This window comes from Pholis gunnellus (genome assembly GCF_910591455.1).
Source record: "Pholis gunnellus genome assembly, chromosome: 2".
NCBI classification, from domain to species: domain Eukaryota; kingdom Metazoa; phylum Chordata; class Actinopteri; order Perciformes; family Pholidae; genus Pholis; species Pholis gunnellus.
In genome coordinates this window covers 2,113,413-2,128,993 of record NC_136536.1, presented here as the reverse complement: position 1 = coordinate 2,128,993, position 15,581 = coordinate 2,113,413, and the positions used below count along the sequence as shown (strand labels likewise).

At 43.8% G+C, this 15,581-nt stretch overlaps 1 protein-coding gene across 1 annotated transcript; it reads right to left on the bottom strand.

Moving 5' to 3' along the window:
- Positions 1-1,285: 1,285 nt before the first annotated feature.
- Positions 1,286-15,437, bottom strand: top1b (DNA topoisomerase Ib; the record flags this gene model as incomplete). Its single annotated transcript, XM_079182337.1, has 21 exons — positions 1,286-1,388; positions 3,105-3,254; positions 4,120-4,214; positions 4,356-4,483; positions 5,914-6,028; positions 6,141-6,209; positions 6,927-7,112; positions 8,071-8,214; positions 8,378-8,522; positions 9,867-10,054; positions 10,146-10,268; positions 10,349-10,470; positions 10,573-10,688; positions 11,483-11,568; positions 11,664-11,754; positions 11,853-11,957; positions 12,076-12,131; positions 12,297-12,411; positions 13,112-13,208; positions 15,085-15,109; positions 15,405-15,437. The coding sequence occupies 21 exons, from the start codon at positions 15,435-15,437 to the stop codon at positions 1,286-1,288; spliced, it is 2,292 nt and encodes a 763-aa protein (XP_079038463.1).
- Positions 15,438-15,581: the final 144 nt, after the last annotated feature.

The window sequence follows — 15,581 nt, the reverse complement described above, 5'->3', positions numbered from 1 at the left end:
CTATATTAAGAAATCCATTGTTTTTGATTATTGGTAATTGAACTATGACCTCTGACCTGACTGATCAGTTGATTACATCTCTGACAGGATTATGTTTCTCTTTGTATACTCAGTGGATCGGCTTGTTTTAATCCCTTTTTACACACGTATAATAAAAACAAAAAGGAAAAGGTCGATGTTTTATTCTGAAAACTACAAAGCTCAAAACAACAAGCATTCAACCAATCCAGAGTTGTGTGATAAATGATCAAATAGCACAAAATATTAATGACAAAAGTTATAATATCCATTCACATTTGGAACAAATTAATTAAGAAGCACACTTTTCTGCTTAATCACAGCGATACAAACACTACAATGAGAGACCTCCTCTGTGATCCTTCTGTTTAAATCCACGTCCCTCTTAGAAAACCATCTCGGTGTGAAGGAACAGTCTCTCTCAGCTCCGGTACACGAAAACACGAAAACACGATGTCGTACTTGAGCTGTTTCAAGTGAAACGCGAGAGGATTGTTACGATTGTAAATCTGTGGACACACACACACACACACACACACACACACGCACGAGTTGCATATAAGCAATGAAGAGCTTCTTGTTGACGATGCATACAGCACACATTTCATTATAAAACGCTGAATCATAGTTACTTAAAAATGACAAATAAATATGTACATACCTGAAATAAAACAGCAAACCAAACTAAGTGAAAAAGATGACATTCTGTGTGCTAATAATCATATGAACATAGTGCTAGTGGGGGGTTTCTATACTTCACACGGCCACCAGTCTGTCGTTTTTATTGTACCGATCGTTCACACAATTCCACAAATTGAAATTCACCCCATTATCTCTCTCATGTTGCTCCTCGTACAGACATTTATTAATTCATTATTCTATGAGAATATAGAACGTCTCAGCAAAGTCTGATGGCTTACACACATCTCAGTACAGTCGTGTCCGGACTACAGATAATACTCGTGTGTTCATCGGTGTTCTAATGGTGGGCAGATAGCTGCAGCTACATACACACTACTGTCATTTCTTTTAAGAGAGTCGACCTTTGGCAGCTTCGTCAAATGGTTCAAGAGTTCCTATATTCACAGCCAATCCATATGTGTATATATACACACATATATATATATATATATATATATATATATATATACTGATGTCACAGCTCCAACAGCCCTGCCGTGACCACACACTGTGGAATCATTTGACATCGACTACAAACCTCTACAATCAAAGGCGTGTTTTGAAAAGATAAAACGTCAAAGTGTGTTTAGAACTCGTAGTCCTTCTCCGTCATGTCTATCGCCCAGGCAAACTTCTCCCTCTGGGTCTTGTTGTAGATCTTCTCAATGGGAACGACCCATTTCTTGCACCTGGAGAGGAGGAGACGACAGACCGGTTATTAAGGTGAAGAGTCCACGATGTATTCTGCTGTATTAGTGTAACCACCAGGTACCAGAACACACACACTCAGCAGCGCCGGTTTAATTTGTTTTTGGCAAGATTTTGATCTGAACTCTGGGAGAACGATTGTGGGAACGAGTGAAAAGTAATAGAAAGTAATCAAGTACTCCACCGAGATACAGTTTTGAGATGCTTGACTTGAGTATTTCCATTTTCTGCTGCTTAAAGGAAACAATGTGCAGCATTAAGGGGGGATAGAATATTACTCTGTGTGCTTTCTTTAGTGTAGAATCACCTGAAAACGAGTATCGTTGTGTTTCCGCGACCTTAGAATGAGCCGTTTACATGAACGAGTCTGAAAAGCGTGAAATGAGTGAGCGCTTCCGGTTCCCCGGTCTCCAAGTCAACGGTTTCTCTTGAATGTGATTTATCTGTGGTTAACATAAGCTTTGTACATAACATTGTAGCTTTTATGTGTCTTAAAAAAAGGCGGCTGCTAACGAGAGACAGTCGGTGGAGTTCCTTCACAGCCTGACGTCAGCGTTTCACTTCTGCCGATTGCGTTTACGCTTCAAAAATCATAAAAGTGGAATTCATGTGTGAAGATTATCCCGCTGAACAAAAACAGTGTGACTCTGAAATGAGGTCACACCAGAAGAAGTTTACGATAAAATGCTAAATTTCCCCCAAATAATGTGAAGCAAGAATGAAGCAGAAAGGTGGCGATGAAACGGCCAATTAATAATATAAATAAACATAATTGTGTGTGTACACCTAAGTGATATCAGAAGAATACATTCTAATAATAATATATTGCTACCTCTTGTAGTTTCTTGTTAAATTAATTTTGTTCTACAGTAAACTCCTTAAATACATAATGATGATGCATGATGTGCATAGCATATACGTAATACACATGGTCCCATATTAACATAGATAGTAGCTCGCTAGCAGCTAACTCAACAGAGAACTGCTCTCTGCAGGACCCTGGCTTGTGATCAACCCGATTGGACTCGATGTTTTCATCCCTGTCACACATATTCACATGTATATTCACACATATTCACACGCAGCACTGCAGTGTACATGTAGGTTCCCATGCACCGCCCTACGAGCGGGGACCCCCCATCCCTTACACTCTTACAATCAGGGCAAAAAACACGGAGCATTCCTGAATCCATTGTGCTGTGAGGAGGAGGCTCGAGCCATAAATAGCCAGCGGGGGGCACGAGTAAAAGAGGGAGGGCCCAGCACTGCTCCCCCTTTTTCGACCGTGGCGCGGCCTCCTCCATCGAGCCACAGACAGCTCCTCATTGACTTCCCACATGGAGGAAGGAGTGCTGTTTGGGGACGCTCCCTGGCTTTTCAGAAACAAACCCCATTGTTCCTCGCGCTCACACGCTTTTCTTCCTCTTATTTTCCTTCTGCAGCCGTTAGCTTTTTTTTTTCTTTTTTCTTTTGCTTGTGCTGCTCCTTTTCCTACAATGCAAGAGCATTTCCTGCCTTTCTGTCATCAAGGTAGATGTGCACCCCCCCCGCCCCACCACCCCACCACCCCAGAGACAGCTGGCCTATTAAACAGTAGGCGGCTTACTCGTTTAATGTCACCGTAACACCTGTAATCAAATAATGGTTAGCAGTGAATGAACGGAGGTAAACGGCGTCCGCTGCAGCCACATAAATACCATGCGACAGAGATCCGGGGATCCAGGTAGTTGAGCTTGGAGGTGCCCAGAGCAATCTGCTTGTTCTCCTCTCGGTCGGTGGCCTGAACCTGGAGCTTCATCAGCTGCTCCTCTATCCTCTGGACAGCTTTACGCTTCAACTCCACAACCCTGAGAGACGCAGCGAGAGACAGAAGAAGAGTTATCGTGAGGGGAAACACACGTCCTAAACATTATGAGGCTGATGTCTGTACAGATAAAACTAATACGATGTTTACACCAGGCGGCAACCTCCGGTTCTGCCGAGTGAAGCCGAAGCTTCGTGTGTTAAAGCTGCATTCTCTCTACTGTCCACCAGGGGGCGACTCCTCTGGTTGTATAGAAGTCTATGAGAAAATGACTCTACTTCTCTCTTGATTTATTACCTCAGTAAACATTGTAAACATGAGTTTATGGTCTCAATCTCTAGTTTCAAGTCTTCTTCAATACAGCATGATGTTCATTTAGTAAATGATGGTCCATTTAGAGTCAAACAGACCATAAAGCAGGGGATGCTTTAGGGGCGGGGCTACACGGTGATCGACTTCTTAGCTAGCTTGCTAATCCCACCATGCTTTAATGCTACACTGGTTATAGAAAATGAGCTGAACAAAGTTGTCACTCATTGGCGACAGCAATGTGCTTTCCTACACGAGGACACAAGTGTGTAGATGAAGCATTAAGTCTAATTCTATTTATTTAACAGCTGTCGAGTCAGCTAGCTAGCTTGTTGATTCCACCATGCTTTCATGCTCCACAAACTGACGTCTGTTGTTGCCGCGTCGCATGTGTGACGCTCTACAAAATTTAAATTCAAAGAGTCTCCAGCGCTCCAGTGAAGCGTCAACCAATCGTTGTTTTTGTTTCACCCTGTTCTATTTCACCTAGCGACGGCTGTCAGCCAGTCCCCCCAGTGCTATTCAACGACATAACTACGTCAACGGCCACGCTCCGTTTCGTTGCCTTTGTGACGGTGATCCGGTCCAGGCTTTCTTACTTTTTGCTCTTGTCGTCGTGGGAAGCCTTGTGTTCAGCCTTGGCAGCCTTCAGCTGCTTCCTGGCTGCAGACAGCTGATTCTGTTTCTCATCAATCTGCAATCACAACAAGCAAAGCGAGTGAAGTAGAGAACCTGCATCACACAGAGAGGGAACGTCTTCACACCCTAACCCTAAACCAGAACACTTGTGCAGGGACAACAAAACCGGGGAGACGTTGGTGCACAGGGGGTCTACCTTGGTCTGAAGGTTCTGCATGGACTTCTCAAATGTTTTGGGTGGAGCTCTCTGGTGGTTGCAGAGGATGGCCACCGCCCGGTTGGCCCGGTTGTAAGACAGGACTTTAGCTGGGAGGCTGTCATCAGCTGGAGACCCAACAATTACACAACAAAGGTGGGAGAAGTAGTTCAGAATTATTCACATTTTTTTTAAATAAATACGGTAATTTAAAGTTCTATCTGCACCGAAACCTCAACTTTCATATTTGACTTCCGCGATGAAAACAAGCCAACCGTTAGATAAGAGGTTTTCTGAAGTTAGTGTCGTATTTCTGTTCGTACCGTCACACAACAACACGGCGATTGATCAATTGATCCATATGGTCTCACAGCATAGTGCGCAGTGTGTTGACGCCCCGTGTCAGTGACTGTTGTTGCATCTCTTATTTCCTCTTTGTTCTCTCTGTCGCTCTCTTAAACGTTGCTTCCAGGCACCAGTAGATGGGCTGTGAGGCCGTACGGTGAAGGAAAGATGAGCAGCTTGTTGAGGCGACTGTGTTTGAGAATAGTGTTGAATAATATATATGCATTAGAATATGCAGTTATGTAGAAATGTAGGCTAATGGTTGAAGTCCAGGTTCCTGTGGGGACCCTGTCTTGGGGGGGCTCAAGGCTTCAAGGCTTGCTGGGCGACACCTTTTCCTTGTTACAGCACTCACTGGTTTGCAGAGCAACAGCTGGACGTTTAGTTTCATTTGTGAAGCTGTAAACTGATATGACTGTGCTGTGATGAAACATGCTGTGATGCTGGTGTTCATGTTGACATTTCTTACCAAATTTAAACAGATTTCATGGTTGAAAATGTCTGAAAACACCGTCTACTGTCTCAGAGTTAACGAACGATCATCAGCTACTGCAGCTGTATGTTTGTCGTTGGTGTTTGTGTGCGATCGCGACCACAACTACGCACTATATTTGTGCTTTTATTTATACAGTAATGTCTGCGTTCACCAGCAGCCTGTAAGTGTTATTTATGTGGAGCCACTAGAGCAATATTCCCGTTGTAGTTTTTGGTCTTTTGTATCCGTTTAGCGCCGTTCATTTCCTGTACTTGTAGAGAGTTGAGAGTCCCACTTGTGAGGTTTAGGTTGGTTAACATTAATGTTTAGTCCCGCTCTCCTTTAGAACCACACAATAGTGTATCAGGAGTAGTACCTGTGTCATTAAGGACATCCCGGCCTCTCGTGTCCAGACCAGACACCGTAATCGCTGATTTAACCCTCTAACCACCAACTCGCCCGCAGTTTATTTCATTTGTGAAGATGACGAGGCGGTTTTATTTACATGGAGGTTCTGATTTATTATTTGTCCCTATCAGGTACATTTTTATTATACATCAGTTTATGTTCGATGTTGAATATTTCACCACAGTTTAAAAATATTTAAGAATATATATATATATATATATATATATTTAGAATTATGCAGCACATTGTGTCAAATGTTATCGCCATTTGCAGCTCATATAAAGTGCAAAAACAAGCGAGCGTTAACGGCGTTGAGTGTCCGTAACTCACGGCAGGCGAGTTCCTTCAGCTGCTGCTGCAGGGTGATGGAGGCGTTGTAGGTGCGAAAGACCTTCGCCGTCAGGCCGTCCATCAACTCCTGAAGGTGCTTATTCAGGATAGAAGTCTGCGGGAGAGAGAAGAGGGGCGCAGTTAAAAAGAAACTAGAGATTTAAAGAGTTCCTTTAAGACTGAAACTTCGGAGGCCAGATATTCACGCGCGTGTGTGTGTTTCTTACATTCAGTCTGTCGAAGAGGTCGTCTTCAGGCTGCTTGTTCTCCAGGAACAGCTGGAGGTTCTTAAACACCTGATAGGAACATCAGCAAAGATTCATTATTCTCTCTGCCAGAGGATCATGTGATCTCTGTGAACACACTGCTGAGTACATCGCTGCTACGCCGGCAGCCATCTTGGTGAGTTTAATTCTGTGTCTTATATTTAAGTGTCTCATACGTTGGTTTAAGTGTGTTTTTGTGAGTTGTATTCATCCAGTCCATACATCAGTGGTCATTGCAGACACACCGGGTGGAGATCTGTACTGAAATCACTCACATGTAAACACTTCAGACTGACAGTGTTGAGTGTAAAATCACATGTCTGCCAGATGGGGGCGCTACATGTTCACGATGACACGTGCAGCTGGTTCATTCCAGGTTCATGTCTCTCTTGTATGAACTTCTATGGGTGAGTCGGGGATGCAGAGAGGAAGTGTAGCCAAACAGACGGTGCCCAGGCGTGTTGAAGAATTTGTGAAAACAGAACATGTGTTGTGTGTGTGTGTGTGTGTTTGTGTGTGTGTGTGTGTGTGTGTGTACTCTGGTAACAGCAGGAAGCAGACCACCCCGAGGCAGCGCTGACGGAAGGCTTTTAGTGCCTGATCACCTGTCTGTGCAAACATCCTCCTCAGGGAAGCGACTTCTTATCTCATTAACACTTTATTCACACGTCGAATACACCACCCAACACCGCCCTCATAAAAACCACACTGAACCACAGGCTTGTGCTTTAAGTTCTCGTTTCTTACCCTCTTCTCCACGGGGATCTTGTTGTAGTAGCGGATGGAGTCCTTCCCCAAGAAGTCAAACTCCACCACGTACTCCTGGTCGTCCATCTTGGGGTACAGCTTGATGTGCTCCACCCGCAGCGAGCAGCAGCCGACGGTGTCCGCCGTCTCGCCTTCCTCCTTTTCGTTACCCGCCCTCAGCGCAAGCTACAGAAGTAACGTGATCACACATCGTGAGTATTATCGAGACTTGAGAGTTGAACTTGTCTTACCGACAGTAATTAAAGTCTGTGGGATTCTGGCGCCATCTAGTGGTGAGATTGTAGATCACAACCGACTGAAACTTCTCCCGTGTGCCAAGCGTGTTGGCGAACTACGGTAGGCGATGCAAAGACATGAAAGCGCATGGCAGTGTTTTGTGTTCAGGGCTTTGTGGCTGATATTACATTTGTTTGTTAGGTTTAGGTTCAAATAAAATCTTTTTGTGCAGGTTTTGTTTGTCCATTCTGGGCTACTGTAGAAAAATTGGCGGCCGGATCTGTGAAGATACAAACTATTCTTTCTTAGCTCACGAAAATACAACCATTCGAATTCTCAGGAGATTATAAACTAAAGAAAACATACTTATTAAAGGAACAGTGTGTAGCATTTATGGGGATCTATTGGCAGAAAAGGAATACACAATTAATAACTGTGTTCCTGGTTGCGATCTGCCACCTCACCACTAGATGGCGCCAACTCCCACACACTGCACCTCCATTAAATGTTAAATTGATAATTGATAAATGAACCGATGCGACTATCTAGAGCGTGTCGAGATAAACTGCAGAATATTTGGGAAGAAAAATATTTAGTTTTCAACCAACATGTTCGAGGGAAATTTAATGAAATAAAAACCCTTGTTTTTGCTTTCACCTACGAGCGTTGCAGGTTTACACTCTGCTGCTAGTTTTGGACGCTACGTGTTTAGTGAATTTAACATTCCATCATTTCATTGCAAGGATGCAAAGTTACATTGAGAGTGAGCTTTACTATGATGGTGGATTTCATTCTCCATCCAGTGCTTCAAATGAATCACAAAGATATGATGGTGTTTGTAATAAATCAGGTTATTAATTAGGTCGTTTTTTTGTTCATATATCAGCTTCACTGTATTTCTCCTCACCTTGTCTATGAAATAAAGTGCCACCGCTCTCTGCCGGATCCTCATCTCTTTGGACTTCCAGTCGTCTCTGTACTGGGTACGGATGCGATCCACACACTTCTTCAACCGACGAGCAGTCTCATATTTCTGCCAGTCCTTCTCCCCCTGCACACGCACACGCACGCACGCACACACACACACACACACACACACACACACACACACAAACAGTTAATTTAAAAGGGAAACGGATCATTTTTTGTAATAACTGGTGAAATATTTACGTTTCGGATTAAGTCTGTTATTTTAGAGTTGAAGCTGAGGGTACCTTTATCCTGGAGCTCGGATTCAACATGATGTACTTGATGGATCCCTGGATGTTCTCCGTCCAAGAAGCCAGCCAGGTCACCTTGTTGTCGTGTCGAACCTCCTTCCACCTTTTCCCGGCGGGAGGTTTAGGCTGCTTGGAGTCCCTGCAGAAGAAAGACAGGTTTACCAGAAATAAGCGTGAAACCAGACCGGACAACACCGTGGTAGAGACCTGTCAATCTCTGTGTAGCCCCGCCCCTAAAGCATCCCCTGCTTTATGGTCTGTTTGACTCTAAATGGACCATCATTTACTAAATGAACATCATGCTGTATTGAAGAAGACTTGAAACTAGAGATTGAGACCATAAACTCATGTTTACAATGTTTACTGAGGTAATAAATCAAGAGAGAAGTAGAGTCATTTTCTCATAGACTTCTATACAACCAGAGGAGTCGCCCCCTGGTGGACACTAGAGAGAATGCAGCTTTAACACGTGAAGCTTTGACTTCACTCTGCAGAACCGGAAATGAAATATTTGGGCTTGAATGAAACCACAGCTATGGGACAATAGTGAAATGTACAAAACAAAGCCCTTTATGACCAGTATGTGGGGCTCCACTTGTTGTTCTCGTCATGTTATTGTTCTCACACACACACACACACACACACACACACACACACACACACACACACACACACACACACACACACACAGCGTACTCTGACAGGAAGACTACCTTTGACACAGTGCCATACATGCTCATAGCTCTGTGATGAGTACTATAACACACACACACACACACTTCCCGTTAGGTATGGAGTGACGGACAAAAAGAGAAAAGTCTTCCCGCTGTCTATAAATCACAACATGGCCGTTAGAAGATGGACGGGAGGAGATGAAGGGGAAAGAAAGTGAAAAGAAGAGGTCGAACAGGGACTGAAGGGTTCAGAGATGCATGTGTCCTGCTGACGGACCGATGACTTCCACAAGCACACACACACAATATATTCTGTTACATGTTCACACATTACCCTTATAACGCACACACTAGTCACACAATGTACTTTCACATGACCTCACCTACAACGGCTCGACGGGGCCACCTTGTGGTACAAACTCAGTACTAGACATACTACCGACATTAAGTGTTGTGTTCTTCACGTGCATCCAAAACAATAAACTCAGGGTCCACGTAGAGTGTGTGTGTGTGTGTGTGTGGGGGGGGGGGGGGGGACACACACACACACACACACACACACAGATATAGACAACCATTCACGCCCACATTCACACCTACAGGCAATTTAGTCATCACTTCACCTAAGCTTTGGGGGAAGAAACCACGCTGATAATGGGGAGAACATGCAGACGTCACACCGTCCAACCCGGGAATCGAACCCCGGCCCACTGGGAAACCAGTGCAATACACCACACCACCGTGCAGCCCCAAGTCCAAAATCTAGCAGTGAAAGCGGTGATAGCGGTGATAGCGGCGATGTTACCCACTTGCTACAGTTAATGATGATGTCTTCGGGTCTGATGCGGCGTTTCAGCATCCCCATCTTCGGGTGATCCCCTCGTCCTCGGAACAGTCCCGGCGGCTCGATGCGGAAGTTTCCGATCCTCTCCTTGTGGTTGTCCATGATGCAGAAACCGTACTCCTGGAGGAGTCTCTCGTTCTCCTCTTTGTTTTTCTGCAAAAAGTGCATGAAAATACAATCAGAACAGAAATACGACGACAGTGATTTTAACGTTCGGGAGAGTCGGCGTGGATGCCGGCCGAACCTGTTTCTCTGCTTTTGACATCTGTTTCCTGGCTTCTGATTGGGCCTTGAAGTACTCGTTCATCTCGCCGAAGTCGCACTTGTTCAGGTCGCTGAGCTTTGATTTCTCCTCCGATGTCATTTCCTGAAAGGTGACAGAGAAGACTCGTGAGGCGTGCACGGACTCAAACAGGTCACACAGCGGCTGTAGATCGTCTTCCTCACCTTCCTCCAGTCCTTGAAGAAGTTCTTCCTGAAGATGTCCTTGGTGGTGTACTCGTGGTCCAACATCTTGGCAAAAAACGTGGCGACCTCCTCGGCAGGAGCGTTCAGTTTCATGGGCTTACCTACGAATACAGGAAGAAAATCACATTGTAGTAATTATTATTAACCCGTAGAGACCCACACCTTTGTGTTTTTTAAGAATATATAATGTATGGCGGACTCACCATCGTAGTAAAACTTGACTTTGTCAGGCATGGCTTCATACGGCGGAGCAAACACTGGACCCTTGTGCTCAAGGAAGCGCCATTTGGATCCGTCGGTGGCTCGCTCCTCCTCCCACCTGCCGACATGGAACATCCCGCCCGTGAGAGGAAAGACAACAACATGGCGGCCCTCCTGCTCAGCGGCTGTTTACATCAGCTCACTGTAATCGCTGCGTAACTTCCTGAAGAAAATATAAACTATTTTCATGAGGAAACTACTCAGTATTCTGGACAACGCCTGTCGTCCCCTGAACGCCTCACTGAAGCCACTTCAGAGCCCCTTCAGACGTGGACTGAGACCACCGAGGACCACCGAGACCACAGACCACCACAGGAAGTCTTTTCTACCTGAGACCATCAAACGATATAACTCCTCCCCCTTCTGCAGCAGCAACAACTGAAAAATGACTTATAACAACAACAATAACCACACCGTGTGCTATATTACATCTCATTTAATGTGCAATACTATTTTCATTAATGTGCAATAGAACATTCTACAATAGAACGTTCTACAATAGAACGTTCTACTACATCACTTTCTATATTATCTTCTTTTAGGCACTGGTGTTATCTTTACTATCGTGTTTAATCTGTGATGTTGTATTTTACTTTTTCTATTATAGTTACTTACTCTTATTGCTAATAATTAAATTATTCTATTTTAATAATGGTGTCAGTGTTATTTATTTTACACCTGATACTTGTTATTTTATTGTTCATATATGTTTATATTGTTATTTTATTCTTCTGTTGTAATCTTAATGACTCTGAATTTCCTTCAGGATTAATAAACTTCTATCTAATCTAATCTAATCTAATCTAATCTAATCTAATCTAATCTAATCTTAGTCCCTGAACATTATCTCACCATTTCCACTTCTCCTCCTCCTCTTTTTTGGCTTTCTTTCCCTCCGTGGCCTTCTTGTCTTTTGTCTTCTTTTTGGGCTTGATGTCCTTTAAAAGGAGTGAAGAGGACAGAATAAATGTGGAGTCAACACAAACACACGAGAACGTAACCGGCGTAAAACAAACAAAGACGCGTAACGAACCTCGTCCTCGTCGTCCTCTTCGTACTCGTGTTTCCTCTTCTTGGCCTTCTTGTCGTGCTCCGTCTTCACTTTTTTGGGCTTGTATTCAAATCTGAAAAACAAAACGCATCGATCGGTCCAACTGCGTCTCGGATGACGGAACAGGAAGCGTAAAGATCTGGTTTAAATAAATCTTGTTGCGACGCCCACCCTTCATCCTCGTACTCTCGCTTGGACGTCTTGTTGTGTTGGGGAGACGAGTAGAAGCCGTCGTCTTCTTCGGGTTCGCTCTTAATGGCGGCCGGACTTCTTTCTCTGCATCAAACATCGAAGACATTGAGCTGAATATTAGCGACGAAACGTCCCGATGATCACAAACAGACAACGGTGAAGCACTTCTATCCAAAGTGTCTTTATTATCACATCTGTTTACCTCACATATCCATTCTCTTTCTCCTTTTTTGGCTTTTCTACTTGGGACGTTTTGATCTGTGGGAAAACGAGGAAATATATGAAGTCAAATGTGCTAAACTTGAACTGGACAACTTTTTAAGTTGATGTTACAAAGTAAAAATGACGTCCTGATGAAAACAAACAAAACATTGAGACTCAAAGGCCTTAAATTAGAGGCAGACGGGCTTCCCGCTGACGAACCTTGTCTTCCCTCCTCTTCTCTTTGTGTTTCTCCCTGTGCTTGTCTGAGCTGCCGTTGCTGTGCTTCAGCTTCTCTTTGTCTCTGTGTTTCTTCTCAGAGTGCTCCTTCTGTTCGCTGAGGGGTCAGAGGTCAGAGGTCAAGTGTGAGAAAGTCAGACGTGGTGCAGAAGCACAGACACAAAAAAGATGACGTATAAAATAATAAAAAGTACTTTTACCAAACAATGAGAATAGGGACGGAGATAAACATCCTTCAGCACCACAAGTATTTAAACGGGACAAAGAGAAAACGTGACCCACAAACGCTCACATTACAAATGCTCTGCAGACGAGATGGGGTCGTTTAACACAACAGGGTTCTATTAATGTCAATGAAAGCAGCAGTACGCTCTGAGAATGAAGGGTTCTTCCTGAAGGGATGAGGTTCCTTCTGAAAGCATAACAGTTAAAAGATCCTCACAGCCCCAAAGACTGAACCAGGATTGTTGTGGGTTTTTGTCTGCACCACATCAGCCCGGCCCCTTTGGGAACCTCACGAGGCCCCGACGCTGCTGGACGTGGTTCCCGTGGCTCACATGGTTCTAAGTTAGCACCTTTGTTCCTCAGAGTGCACCCTGGGAGATTCTTTCAAGTCTGTGTTTTGTTCCCAACATGCACAGACTTCTGTCATTAAAGATTCGACAGCTAAAAACCTGCAGCTCGTAGCGGGATACGAAGCCGACATGCAGGAGCTGTAGAAAACCTGCACTGATCAGTTTAAATGCAAAAAACAACTGGAGTTTAGTCCACCATAGAAGAAGAAGCAGAGCTCCTACCTGTTGCTGTGCTTGATCTTCTCTCGCTCCTTGTCTTTCTTGTGGTCTTTGTGTCGGTGTTCTTTGTCTTTGTGCTTGTCTTTGTGTTTGTGGGTGTCTGCGACACAAACGGGAGAGAAACCTGTTTAACAGCATTACTTCTTTTTGTGTATATTTGAGTATTAACGTGGACGTTCCTGTGTGTTTATCTGAGCTGTGAAGTGTTTGAACACAAGCAGACAGAATTTAAAAAAACATCTGTCTGCAAGTGAACGGGGCTGTTTTTTTGTATTACAAGTTTTCTAAAATGTTATGATTTAATGTGAACATTGAACATGAATATTAAATAAAGTCAGGTTCAAAATCCTTGTTTCATGTTGACATATTGAAGTCAAAGGTTCTTACAGAGGGGATTATAGATATCTCTCTATATCACTCCATGAATCAAAAAATACTGTTGAGAGGCATAAAAACATCTATTTCCTCCATGTTTTTATTAATAAATGTATAAATGAGTGATGTGTGAACTAACCCCTCTGTGTGAACCTTCAGCACATAGAGAGGAGTGAACGTGTGAAGTTTGGTGTGTGTAAGAGCTGCTGAAGATTTATCATCAGAGTCTGAGAACAAACTCATTGAGAGAAAACGTCCTTTAAAGAGACGTTTAGTTCATTACAGACATTTAGAGACTCTACAGGTGAAGAGTTAACACATGAACTCATAGATATCACCATGAAGCTTCACCACTTCATCACTCACATTAACAGGGTTATGTATTGTATTACAAGTCTTCTGAAATGTTTTAAATATGCAAATGAGGCATTATGTCATGGTAACTTTTGGTGAATTTAGCAGAAATCTACAGACGTAAATACATAAAGTAGTAAAATAAAAACCTAAATGTGTATTTCTGATGTTTTCTTTCCTCTAGTCTGATGGAAGACGTGTTATGGAGTAAATATATAGAACATCTCCATATTGACCAGTGCTCTCTGTTTAATATATTAATATATTCACACGCTGACCTACAATCCTCCATCTTCATCCTCGGTGGCCACACCTGTACGTGATGAAGCCTTCAGCTTCTCTCAGTGCAGCTATTCCAATGAATACTCGGTCACAATCATTTCTGACACGAGTCTAACATTAAAATGTTCCCCGCTGAGAGAAAGACCCGTTTTTGGCTTGATCATCACCTCGTGGCGCCCTGTTGTCATGGCAGTTTCAATAAACTGGTTATTATCTGCTCTATGAAACAGTAACGCACATCCCCCAAATAATAATAAAAACTAAATGAATTCACACACACTGTGTTGCTTCACATCAGGCACCAATTAAACCTCCACGAAAAACAGAAAGTGCTCTGAACTTTGCAGGAGTAACGGATACTCTCTGAGTTGTGCAGATTAAATGCACTGCTCTATGCATTTATGCTTTTAATAATAACGCAACTTTCTCCTCTGTGTGACTTGGAAGTTTTCACCCCCGTGTGTGTGCAGATATAGAGGCCTGCAGCACAGCGATGGAGGCCGGGTGTCTTCTGCTGCTGCTGCTGCTGCTGCTGCTGGTGAGATACGGGGGCCGAGGAGAGCCGATCAACGCCCAGCTCTCGCCTCCATATCACGGCACACAGTTCGGCCGCCGCACGCAGAAAAAGAAAATGGCGCAGAGACTAAGTCCTCAGCCCCAAATCGGCCACTTTCGGCTCCAAAATTCACCGTTATTGCACGCGCATATTGTCCAAACCGAGCATGCAAAATAAACACGAGGCCAGGCCCCGTCGGTGCACACAAACAGAATCACAATCGGAGGCTCGCAAGTGTGCATTCCAGACCCTCTTTTTGAACAATAGCCGCAACAGAGTGGAGGAGAAGGGACTTAGTCTCTGGGACGCCATTTCTGTCCTTTTAAAGAACTAAACAGCAGACAGATCGCGAGTCCGGCTGCAAACCAGAGAGAATAGAAATAAAATGAAGCCTCCTCAGAGGACCTACCGCTTCCTTTGGATCCACAATTGACCTGGAAATTATGAAAAAAGACGATTTTAATATTGCAATTTTGAAGATGCCGGTAAGCTCGGTTATTCAAGTTTCAATAGGCTCACAAAATGAACCCTGGAAATACAGGGATTTTTTTTTTTTGGGCCAACAATAAAATACATTACACGACACATTATTCTAAAGTTTATACAAATAGGAACTTATTATATTAGCTGTAGCGTTATTCCACATAATTACAATTCACACTCCGTTATTACAAAGGAATGAACACAAAGCTGATTAACATAAATATGATTTATTGACTAAATGGTTACCTGCGAGTTGCCGTGTGCATGATCTCCGCTCATGGTCGGGGTGTTTGTGTGTAGAGCCGGTGAAGTTATTATCACAGCGGACAGCTGTTTGGGATGCAGAGGCTCAGGGAAACCTCTGCCGAATGGAGTCCCAGCGTCTGCACACTGCGCATGCTCACACGGACAGAGGAAAATACT